The 12,833-nt window shown below is 48.5% G+C and overlaps 1 protein-coding gene across 2 annotated transcripts in view; it reads right to left on the bottom strand.

The window, feature by feature from the left end:
• Positions 1-913: 913 nt before the first annotated feature.
• LOC129054402 (uncharacterized) overlaps positions 914-12,833 on the bottom strand; it is a 62,869-nt gene continuing 50,949 nt past the window's right edge. For both annotated transcript variants that reach the window (XM_063714838.1, XM_063714839.1), the window contains one exon: positions 914-3,152. In XM_063714838.1, the coding sequence (XP_063570908.1) occupies positions 2,958-3,152 (195 nt within the window). In that variant the 3' untranslated portion in view covers positions 914-2,957. The remainder of the gene's footprint in view (positions 3,153-12,833) is intronic.

The raw sequence follows: 12,833 nt of genomic DNA, 5'->3' as shown, positions 1-12,833 counted from the left end.
GAGAAACCTGTTTCTACTAAAAATACAAAATTAGCCAGGCATGGTGGTGCACGCCTGTAATCCCAGCTACTTGGGAGGCTGAGGCAGGAGACTCACTTGAACCCGGGAGGCAGAGGTTGCAGTGAGCCGAGATCATGCCGTTGCACTCCAGCCTGGGCAACAAGAGTGAAACTCCGTCTCAAAAAACAAAAACAAAAACAAAAACAAAAAAAACACACGAAAATAAAATGGCATTTGCAGTTGAAAGCTTTGCCTTCCTCTCTGGATTGTCACTCTCCCAGAAGCCCACGCCTCTGCCTCAAACCTCCATGGCTCCCATGAGTCTGGATAAAGCTAAGGAGTCTCAATGCACCCCAAGTCCTGGGGGTAGTCAGCCCCTCTCACCCCTCCCTCATCCTCTCACACAAGAGTCATTTACTCTTCCTCCAGTTATGCCCCCTCACGCAGACACTCTGCTGCTCAAATGCCCTCAACCCATCCTCAGCCTGCTCCCAGGCCACCTCCCTCCAGAATCCACCTTGCCTGTCAGGTGGCCATAGGGACCCTCGCCATACTGTCTGCTTGTGGCAGTGCCCTCCGGCCTGGGGGGTCTTCCAGAGCAGATCTCTGGCCAAGCGCAGTGGCTCATGCCTGTAATCTCAGCACAATCGGAGGCCAAGGCAGGTGGATCACCTGAGGTCAGGAGTTCGAGACCAGCCTTGCTAACATGGTGAAACCCTGTCTCTACTAAAAATACAAAAATTAGCCAGGTGTGGTGGCGCATGCCTGTAGTCCCAGCTACTCAGGAGGCTGAGGCAGGAGAATCTCTTGAACCCGGGAGGTGGAGGTTGCAGTGAACTGAAATCGTGCCACTGCACTCCAGCTTGGGCAACAGTGAGACTCTGTCTCAAAAAAAAAAAAAGCTGAGCTCTGATATAAGCTGCCCTGGCACACAGTGAGCTTCCAGAAATGGTCCCTTGACCTCTAAATCCATCAAGACCCAGGGAACATGCCCTCTCTGAGCACCCTGACAATGTTCCAGTCCCAACACCGTACCCTGAAGCTGTCCCCAAAGGTTCCCCTGCCACCCTCCCTGACCACTCTCTGGTATCTCAGAGCCCTAGCAACAGCCCTATAGAGGGAGGGTTCTAGGCATGGGGCGGGCATCCAGCACTGTGCTTATAACCAAGCAAAACACTCCCTCTGTGCCAACATAGGTGGGGCAGGTCACGCTAGGGTCTGTTTGCCCTGTCTGCCCGCTGCAGCCTCCTCGGGGAGGGCCAGGGTTGTCTGTGCATCCTGTGAGCCCCTGGGTCTATGTGCACATACGTGTGTCTGTGCAGCTCTGCAGGTCCAAGCAGCAGCAGCAGCAGCGACGGCAGCAGCAGGAGCAGCATGATTGGCAGGCACACAGGTAGCGGCCCCATCGGAGGGTGGCAGAGGTGGGACGGTGCTGCCGGGCCACCTGAGGCACCAAGCCCGGCGGACACACACCCCGGCTGCCACGCCCCAGCTCGGCCCCCGACTTCACCTTCCGTCGGGGCCCAGGCGGAGGCAGCTAGGGGCGGGCACCTGGGGCGGCGCAAAGGCATCCTGATCTCTGCATCTTGGCCACTGAAGGGGCTCGAGAGGCCGCGGGGCGCTGGGGACAGGACCGGGAGTCAGGCCCAGAGAAGTCTCGGAATAAGGGAGGAAAAGGCGCTCTTTTGATGTTATTATTCCCCCAGCCCCTCCCCCGCTCACGTGGGCGCCCAAAGGGGACAGAAGACTTGGAGGAGGGGTAGTCCTGAATTTACTTTAACATTTTATTTTATTTGGCCGGGCGCGGTGACTCACGCCTGTAATCCCAGCACTTTGGAAGGCGCAGGCTGGTGGATCACCCGAGGTCAGGAGTTCAAAACCAGCCTGGCCAATATGGCAAAACCGTCTCTACTAAAAATACAAAAATTAGCTGGGCGTGGTGGTGCGGACCTATAATCCCAGCTACTTGGGGCGCTGAGGCACAGGAATCGCTTGAACACGGAAGGCGGAGGTTGCAGTGAGCCCAGATCACACCACTGCACTCCAGCCTGGGTGAGAGCCAGACTCTGTCTCTTTCTCGCTCTCTCTCTCTCTCCCTCTCTCTCTCTGTCTGGAGAGAGTTGATTGTCCCCGGTCAGTCTCTTTAGTCGGCAGAGAGAGAGAGAGAGACGGAGGTTGGGCACAGGGCTCACGCCTGTAATCCCAGCACTTTGGGACACCGAGGCGGGTGGATCACCTGAGGTCAGGAGTTCGAGACCAGCCTGGCCAACATGATGAAACCCCGTCTCTACTAAAAATACAAAAAATTCCCCGGGTATGGTGTTGGGCGCCTATAATCCCAACTACTCAGGAGCCCGAGGCAGGAGAATCGCTTGAACCCAGGAGGCAGATGTTGCAGTGAGCGAAGATCGCACCACTGCACTCCAGCCTGGGCAACAAGAGTAAAACTCCATCACACACAAACAGACACACACACACACACACACACAAAATTAACCAGGCATGGTGGCACGTGCCTGTAGTCTCAGCAGCTCGGGAGGCTGAGGTACAAGAATCGCTTGAATCTGGGAGGCGAAGGTTGCAGTGAGCCAAGACTGCACCACTGCACTCCAGCCTGGGTGACAGAGTAAGACACTATCACAAGGCTGGGCACGGTGACTCATGCCTGTAATCCTAGCGCTTTGGGAGGCCGAGGTAGGCGGATCACCTGAGGTCAGGAGTTTGAGACCAGCCTGGCCAACATGGTGAAACCCTGTCTCCAGTAAAAATACAAAAAAATTAGCCAGGCATGGTGGTGGGCACCTGTAATCCCAGCTACTTGGGAGGCTGAGTCAGCAGAATTATTTGAACCCAGGAGGCGGAGGTTGCAGTGAGCCAAGATTGCGCTATTCCACTCCAACCTGAGCGACAAGACCGAGACTCTGTCTCAAAAAAAAAAAAAAAAAAAAGACTCTGTCTCAAAAAAAACCGAGAAGTCTTGATCTGTGATCTTGGGAAAAGCTGTTCACATCAAGGATGCCATCTTCTTCCGGCGAAAAACTTCCCTCTTGTGAGATTATGAACCCAGAGTTCAAGGTCCTGAAGTTTTGCTGTAGTGTGGATGGCAAGGACATTCTTTCTCTGATGTTCTCAGAAGATCCAATCTTCAGGTTCTAGATTGTGAAGGAATTGATTGTCCCCAGTCAGTGAGCCATAAAAAGCTTTCAGTACCTGGTGAAAACACTCTGTACCATAATGATCTACTGTTGTAATATCAGCCCTCCTGCATGGGAAAGCAACCAGAAAACATGCATCGAAAATGACAATTGACAACTGAAATGTTCAAACGGCCCATGAGGTAGCCAAATGCACCTGAAGCTTTGTCTTCACAGGAACATGGATTTGACAAACGAAACATTGGTTGTGAACTATTTTAGCAATTTATAAGTCAGCACACTGATACATACTTAATTTAGATCATTTTATCTTTTCCATGATGAGTCATGGAAGGCAGAGCCCTTTGTTTTTCATTTTTAGACAGAGTTTCATTCTTGTTGCCCAGGTTGGAGTGCAATGATGCTATCTCAGCTCACCGCAACCTCCGCCTCCTGGGTTCAAGCGACTCTCCTGCTTCAGGCTCCCGAGTAGCTGGGATTACAGGCATGAGCCACCACACCCGGCTAATTTTTTGTATTTTTAGTAGAGATGGGGTTTCTCCATGTTGGTGAGGCTGATATCGAACTCCTGACCTCAGGTGATTCGCCCGCCTTGGCCTCCCAAAGTGCTGGGATTACAGGTGTGAGCCGTCATGCCCAACTGCAGAACCTTTAATAACAAACACTTTAAGGAGTCAGGAAGGACAAGGTGACCATCTTGATTCTCCATGAGTCCATGGTTAACATCGGACTTACGTGCTCTTGAATATCAGTTGTTTCTCCAGTTTACGTGCATAGCACTGATACCTAATGGGTTATCATAGGTAATTTGACTTAGACCCTGCAGTTCATTCAAATTGTATGTCTAGGCTGGGCCAGCACATAAAAAATTAGCTGGGCATGGTGGCACAAGCCTGTAATCCCAGCTACTTGGGAGGAGATGGGAGAATCCCTTGAACCCAGGAGGAGGAGGTTGCAGTGAGGGGAGATTGCTCCACTGCACTCCAGCCTGGGCAACAGAGTGAGACCCTGTTTCAAAAACAACAAAAAAGGCGTGGTGGCTCATGCCTATAATCCCAGTACTTTGGGAGGCCCAGGCTGGCAGATCACCTGAGGTGGGGCTTTCCAGACCAGCTTGACCAACATGGAGAAACCCTGTCTCTACTAAAAAATACAAAATTAGCAGGGAATGGTGGCTCATGCCTGTAATCCCAGAGCTTTGGGAGGCCGAGGCGGGTGGATCACCTGAGGTTGGGAGTTCAAGACCAGCCTTACCAACATGGTGAAACCCCGTTTCTACTAAAAATCCAAAAAAATTAGCCGGGCATAGTGGTGGGAGCCTGTAATCCCAGCTACTCAGAAGGCTGAGGTATGAGAATCACTTGAACCTGGGAGGCAGAAGTTGCAGTGAGCCAAAATCATGCTATTGCACTCCAGCCTGGGTGACAGATTGAGACTCCGTCTCAAAAAAACAAAAAACAAAAACAAAAACAAACAACAACAACAAAAACCAAACTGTTTATCTAAACAATTTCGGTATCGGCTGTTTTAACATGAAAATTTAGCAAAGTATTTTTTTGGTATTCAATTAATTTTTTGTCCCGCTTGGGTTAGCAGCTTTCTTTCTTTCTCTCTCTCTTTCTCCCCTTCCTTCCTTCCTTCCTTCTTTTTTTCTTCCTTTCTTTCTTTTTTTCTGTCACCCAGGCTGAAGTGCAATGGCACGATCTTGGCTCACTGCAATCTCCGCCTCCCGAGTTCAACTGGTTCTCCTGCCTCAGGCTCCCAAGTAGCTGGGATTAGAGGTGCCCGCGACCATGCTCAGCTAATTTTGTATTTTTTTAGTAGAGACAGGATTTCACCATGTTGGTCAATTACAATTCACCTGTCTTCATAAATCAGCTCTGTCTAGGCAGTGGGTAACGTCATCCCCTTGAGCAGTTACAGTAGTGCCAACATGTCAAGTTTCTGGGCTCTCTCTCCCTGATCGGCCTTGGGGATCCTGTTCAACTGTATGCCAACAAACACATTGCCATGAATTAAAAATATTCACAAATAGTTTACAAATTTTGGAGAAATTAGGCAGAGACAGAAATATGACTCAAATTCTATTTATGAAAGTATACTCGCTGGACGGGGTGGCTCATGCCTGTACTCCCAGCACTTTGGGAGGCCGAGGCAGACAGATCACCTGAGGTCAGGAGTTTGAGACCAGCTTGGCCAACATGATGAAACCCCATCTCCACTAAAAACACAAAAAGTTGGCCGGGTGTGGTAGTGGGCGCCTGTAGTCCCAGCTATTCCAGAGGCTGAGACAGGAGAATCACTTGAACCTCTGAGGCAGAGGCTGCAATGAGCTGAGATCGCACTGCTGCACTCCAGCCTGGGCGACAGAGTGAGACTGTGTCTCAAAAAATAAAGGTAAAAAATAAAAAGGTGGTATGCTCCATTAATTCCTGCAGGCCCGACAAAGGCAGCCTAGGAATTCTGGATCAATGGAATGAATACAACTTGCTAGAAATACATAGGAAATAAAATGACTATTCACAGAACCAAATAAAAGCCTTCCACTAGAAACTAAAAATAATGATAATAATAATGGCTTTATATATATGCATACACAAGCAAAGCCAGAAGAGAATAAATAGCAAATGAATGAAAATTAGAAGCAAAAACAACTAACTAGGAAACCATCTCTACATTTTTTTTACTCAATCTACCCCGAATGCTACAGCATTATCCAGGACCCCAGAAAACACACATAATACTTTATTCCTGATAAACAATTCAATGTCCTTAAGTCCACCAATATCACCATACATTCTGTGCAATCAAGAAATTTACTCAGCTGGGTGCAGTGGCTCACACCTGTAATTCCAGCACTTTGGGAGGCCAAGGCGGGTGGATCACCTGAGGTCAGGAGTTCGAAAACAGCCTGGCCAACATGGCGAAACCCCATCTGTACTAAAAATACAAAAATTAGCCCAGTGTGGAGGCACACGCCCATAATCCCAGCTACTCGGGTGGCTGAGGCAAGAGAATTGCTTGAGCCTGAGAGGCAGAGGTTGCAGTGAGCCCAGATTGTGCAACTACACTCCAGCCTGGAAGACAGAGAGAGACTCCATCTCAAAGAAAAAAAAAGTTTGTAGACCTAACATTAACATTGTCATGTCCTTGATTATAGGAGGCCAGCAAATAATTTACTTATGAATGATCTATGGGGTGCAGCCCTTCCCAGATGCCTGAGGCCTTTTCTTGCTGAGTAGACATCTATCTGGCTGTTACATGATCTTAGGAACAGCTATTCATTTGGAAAAGGGTGTTGCAATGACTTTCTCTTTTGCATAAGAAGATGGGGGGCTGGGATCCTGAGATTTTAAAATTTCCTTTACAGCGTACCCATATGTGCTCAATATTGAAAAGAGATGACAATTGGCCAGGCATGATGGCTCACACCTGTAATCCCAGCACTTTGGGAGGATGAAGTGGGCAGATCAGAAGGTCAAGAGATCAAGACAATCTTAACCAAAATGTTGAAACCCTGTGTCTACTAAAAATAAAAAAATTAGCTGGGCATGGTGGCATGTGCTTGTAGTTTCAGCTATTTGGGAGGCTAAGGCAGGAGAATCGCTTGAACCCAGGAGGCGGAGGTTGCAGTGAGCCGAGATCACACCACTGTATTCCAGCCTGGCAACAGAAGGAGACTCCATCTCAAAAAAAAAAGAAAAGAAACGAGATGACAATTGCAGTGCAAAATATCTGTTCCCTTTTGTTCCCCAGTGCCACTGCTACCCCATTCATCACCAATTTTTGTTGATGTCTCTTCCTGACTACTTTTACTTATTATTATGATTTTTTTTTTTTTTTGGAGATAGAATCTCACTCTGATGCCCAGGCTGGAGTGCAGTGGTGTGATCTCAGCTCATTGCAACCTCTGCCTCCAGGTTCAAGCGATTCTCCTGCCTCAGCCTCCCAAGTAGCTAGGGACTACAGGCATGTGCCACCACGCCCAGCTAGTTTTTGTATTTTTAGTAGAGATAGGATTTTACCATGTTGGCCAGGCTCGTCTTGAACTCCTGACCTCAGGTGATCCACCCGCCTTGGCCTCCCAAAGTGCTGGGATTACAGGTGTGAGCCACCGTGCCTGGCCTTTTATTTTTTTTGAGATGGGGTCTCCCTATGTTGCCCAGGCTAAACTTGAATTTATTTTTATTTTTATTTTATTTTTTCATTTATTTTATTTATTTATTTTTATTTTTTGAGATGGAGTTTTGCTCTTGTCACCCAGGCTGCAGTGCAGTGGCACGATCTCGGCTCACTGCAACCTCTGCCTCCCAGGTTGGGAGTAGCTGGGACTACAGCTGTCCGCCACTATGCCCAGCTACTTTTTGTATGTTTAGTAGAGCCGGAATTTCACCACGTTGGCCAGGCTGGTCTCAAACTCCTGACCTTAGGTGATCTGCCCACCTCGGCCTCCCAAAGTGCTAGGATTACAGTTGTGTGCCACTGCACCCGGCCTGGGCTGGAATTTCTGACCTCAAGCAATCCTCCCTCCTCAGGCTCCTGAGTTGCTGATATTACAGGTGCATATCACCTTGCCCAGCACTAGAAACATGATTTTGTCACAACCCCAGACCCCTCTCATTTCCTTTCATAGGAAGACACTGGGCACCAAAGAAGCTTGAGCCAAGAACCAGGGGAACCAAGATTTAAACTCATTTCTGTTGGGTGCCAAACCTCTCTCTGCCTCCTTCTATTGGAGATGGCTAGGCACGGTGGCTCACACCTGTGATCCCAGCACTTTAGGAGGCCTAGGTGGATGGATCACCTGAGGTCAGGAATTTGAGACCAGCCTGGCCAATATGGTGAAACCCTGTCTCTACTCAAAATACAAAAAATTAGCTGAGTGTGGTGGTGGGTGCCTGTAATCCCAGTTACATGGGAGGCTGAGGCAGGAGAATCACTTGACTCCAGGAGCAGAGGTTGCAGTGAGCCGAGATCATGCCATTGCACTCCAGCCTGGGAAACAAGAGTGAAACTCCACCTCAAAAAAATTAGAAAAAAAAAAGAAAAGAAAATCAGAGGCTTTGGTCCCTTTGTCTGCGACACTCTGGAGTAATTCTGTCCCTGGCTGAATGTGATCTCCTCAAGGCAAAGTCTGGGTCTCCTTCCTCTTGCATGCTCAGCTCTGGCCTATCTGTCCCACCCTAGGTGCTCAGTGAAGGCTTGCTCTTGTGGAGTATGGGTTTCAGGCATACCAAGACTTGGAGTTGCAGAGGCTGTGAGTGACAAGCCTTGGAGTGCTATGCCCACCAGGAAATGGGTCTATCTCTGAGTTGGGCCAATAAGCTGGGCTCCCTCCGACGCCAGTGCTCACATCTCCCCTACCCGGGGTGGACCCCTGCAGATAGTCAAGTATGTTGGCTCCATATTTGCCTTGAGTAGCTGGGTGCAGTAGCAGGGCATGCTGGCTCAGGCCTGTAATCTCAGCACTTTGGGAGGCTGAGGCAGGTGCATCTCTTGAGGTCAGGAGTTTGAGACCAGCCTGGCCAATATGGCAAAACCCCATCTCTACTAAAAATACAAAAATTAGCTGGGCATGATGGTGCACGCCTGTAATCCCAGCTACTCTGGAAGCTGAGGCAGGAGAATCACTTGAACCTGGGAGTCAAAGGTTGCGGTGAACCCAAGATTGCACCACTGCACACCAGTGTGGGGCACAGAGGGAGACTATGTCTCAGAAATAAATAAATAAATAAATAAATAAAATAGATGGAGAGGCTGGGTGTGTGTGGTGGCTCATACCTGTAATCTCTGCACTTTGGGAGGCTTAGGTGGGAGGATCAGTGGAGCCCAGGAGTTTGAGACCAGCCTGGGCAACATCTCTACCATCTCTACCAAACACACACACACAAATAAAAAACTAGTTGGGTGTGGCGACGCGTACCTACTTGGGAGGCTGAGACAGGAGGATTTCTTGAGCCCAGGAATTTGAGGCTGCAGTCAACAGTGACCACGCCACTGCACTCCAGCCTGGGTGGCAAAGTCAGACACTTTCTCAAACAATAAAAATAAATATAAATAAATAAATAAATAAAGCGGGAGGATAACGGTGAGACATGGAGAGAAGGCGTGCTAGGCAGAGAGACCTCCGTAGGCAAAGTCCAAGAGACATGAAAGAGCCAGTGTGCAAGAGTAAATTCCTAGAACTCTGGGAGATGGGAGCAGAGGGAGCTGGTACAGGTCTCCACCTGGTGTAAAATCTTGGCATGAATCTCCTACCATGAAAATAAATGACATTTTCTTCTTCCGGCTTGTGTAAGTTGGAAGAAAGCATTTTTTCTGAGACGGAGTCTCACTCTGTCTCCCCGGCTGAAGTGCAGTAGCGCAGTCTCAGCTCACTGCAACCTCCGTCCCCCTGGTTCAAGCGATTCTCTTGCCTCAGCCTCTCGAGTAGCTGGGACTACAGCACATGCCAACACGCCCGGCTAATTTTTGTTTTTGTTTTTTCGGAGACGGGAGTCTTGCTCTGTCACCCAGGCTGGAGTGCAGTGGCGCGATCTCAGTTCACTGCAAGCTCTACCTCCCGGGTTCATGCCATTCTCCTGCCTCAGCCTCCTGAGTAGCTGGGACTACAGGCATCTGCTACCGCGCCTGGCTAATTTTTTGTATTTTTAGTAGAGACGGGGTTTCACTGTGTTAGCCAGGATGATCTCGATCTCCTGACCTCGTGATCTGTCCACCTCGGCCTCCCAAAGTGCTGGGATTACAGGCGTGAGCCACCACGACCGGCCTGAACCCGTGTCATTATTTAGCAGAAACTTTCAGAGTCAGTAAGTGGCCGGGCATGTCTCTTTTCTTTGTGCCACAGGACTCTGGATGTTTCCAGTGCAGACTAATCCAAGGCTGTTGTGGATGTGTTGTGTTGATTTCTCTATGGAGAATGGGGGGTGCACCAGGCAGAATGACTCATGCCTGTAATTCCAGCACTTTGGGAGCCCAAGGCTGGTGGATCACTTCAGGCCAGGAGTTCAAGACCAGCCTGGCTAACACAGTGAAACCCCGTCTCTACTAAAAATACAAAAATTAGCCAGGTGTGGTGGGGCATGCCTGTAATCCCAGCTACTCAGGAGGCTGAGGCAGGAAAATTGCTTGAACCAAGAGGTAGAGGTTGTAGTGAGCCAAGGTCACACCACTGCCCTCCTGCCTGGGCAACAGAGCAAGATTCTTATCTCCAAAAAACAAAACAGAACAAAGAGAGGGAGAATGGAGGTTGCTTGTTATTGCATCATAATCTTGTTTATCCTGACTGATGCATTAGAGGTACTAATGGCATGAGAGGAACAATTTCCTGAGACACAGTTTACTGACCATGAATTTCCTCAAAACCCCTGAGAGCAGGCTTCTCAGGAGGAGACTCAGTGTGGAATCCCTTGCCAAGGTAGACCCTGGTTCTGTAGCAGGACGAGCCACAGACAAATCTCCTCAGACACCAGATTAAAGAAGGAAAAGGTTTATTTGGCCGGGAGCACCAGCAGATTTGTGTCTTAAGAGCCGAGCTCCCCGAAAAAGAAATTCTTGGCCTTTTTAAAGGCTTACAACTTTAAAGGATCCACGTGAAAGGGTCATGATAAATCGAGCAAGCATGGGGAATGTGACTGGGGGCTACATGCATCAGCTAACAGAACAGAAAGTTTTGCAATGCTTTTTCATACAATGTCTGGAATTTACAGATAACACAAGTAGTTTAGGTCAGGGGTTGATGTCATTATTATTATTTTTAACTCCTATGGCAGGTGGTGGTGCCAAGGTTGTCTGGCTGTTTATCTCACTTTTGTTTCTAAATTTTTGCTTTCTCTCTTTCCTCCTGTCTTGTGAACTAGGCAAGATGGTGGAAGGAGGGCAGCAGTAGTAGTGGTCTCCTTCCTTAGTTCAGGTTCCAGCTACAAACATTCACCACCTGTGAGACCTTGGGCAGTTCACATCCCCTCTCTGTGGCTCAGTCTGCTCAACTGTAAAATAGGTTAAATCCTGAAAGATCAAAATCCCTCACATCTAAAATCTCAAAAATCACAATCCCAAAGTGATCGCTTTTGTTGCCCAGGCTGAAGTGCAATGGTGCGATCTCAGCTCACTGCAACCTCCGCCTCCCACGTTCAAGCGCTTCTCCTGCCTCAGCCTCACGAGTAGCTGGGATTACAGGTGTGCACCACCATGCCTGATTTATTTTTTGCCTTTTTAGTAAAGACAGGGTTTCACCCTGTTGCTCAGGCTGGTCTCCAACTCCTGACCTCAGATGATCCACCTACTTCAGCTTCCCAAATTGCTGGGATTATAGGCATGAGTCATGGTGCCCGGCCCCTTATTTTATTTATTTATTTTTTTGAGTTTTGCTCTGTCACCCAGACTGGATTGTAGTGGCACGATCTCAGCTCACTGAAACCTTTGCCTTCTGGGTTCAAGCAATTCTCTGTCTCAGCCTCCTGAGTAGCTGGAATTACAGGCGTCCACCACTACGCTGGCTAATTTTGCATTTTTAGTAGAGATGGGGTTTCACCATCTTGGCCAGGCTGGTCTTGAACTCCTGACCTCATAATCCACCCGCCTCAGCCTCTCAAAGTGCTGTGATTACAGGCATGAGCCATTGTGTCCAACTGCTAGAGGCCTGAGTGAGTTTGGGCACACTCTGTGTGATCGGGCAGAAGAAGGCCTTTGGGAAGTTTAGCTGAGGACAGGGCCTGCAAAGGTGATGGATAGTGGGGGTCTGTCCTGGTCACCAGGCCCTGGGTCCTGCCCACCTGCTTGGTGCTCCCCACCCATCACTCATGATGCTGACAAGCCCTCTGGGTATTGTGGCCAAATACCCTAGGAGAGAAGCTGATGATCTTTGTTTCTTGAAATGCAGATTTCTTGGACATCCCTGAAAGGTCAATCATGAAAGTCAACTTGGTTTTCTCCCCCTCATTTGGGTTCAGAATTTAAAGTCCACGCACACAGGCAGTAAGATGATATAGATAAGTGACATCATCACTCTGTTTCAGATGTTAACATGTCTAGGTGGGTTACGGGTGATGTGAGATCACACAACCTTGTGCCACAAAGTGGAATTCCCAGGCCAGAGGGAGACATTTTCTTGCCATGTTATGATCTTATCATTGAGTTTAAAGGCAATCTTGTTTCATTTTGGATTCTTTCTTATGTTTATATCTTATAAGGGCACTTTGAATTTCCAAGCAAATAATAATTTTGAGTCAGCTTTTAATCATTGACTTCTAGCACAGTTATATGATCAGAAACATGCTGTGTGATTTGATTGCTCTAAAATATATCGAGATTTGCTGGAAAAAAAAAGTCAGGTTAATTTTTGTAAATGTACCATGCATGCTTAAAATGAGCGTATCTACATTTGTCCCTGAGATACAGGTTGATGGCCTGATGGCTACATGGATGTGATGGAGATGGTTTACTATTGGGACCTTCCGCATCCTGCTGATGTTTTGTTGCTTAGGATATGAATGGCTGAGCGGGGGCCATAAAACCTAGCACTCTGCTTGGGTATGAGGTTCTTCCTGCCATCCTGCCATCATTTGTTTTTTATGTTTTGTCACCAAGAGTGACCTTGAGGAATCCTGGGAGCTCAGGAAGGAAGGAGTGCCCAGAAGCAGGGACAGGGAGCTGGTTGAGGAGGACCAGAAATCAGGT

The sequence above is a fragment of the Pongo abelii genome, chromosome 14 (assembly GCF_028885655.2).
Source record: "Pongo abelii isolate AG06213 chromosome 14, NHGRI_mPonAbe1-v2.0_pri, whole genome shotgun sequence".
NCBI classification, from domain to species: Eukaryota; Metazoa; Chordata; class Mammalia; order Primates; family Hominidae; genus Pongo; species Pongo abelii.
This window is presented reverse-complemented; position numbering and strand designations above follow the sequence as displayed.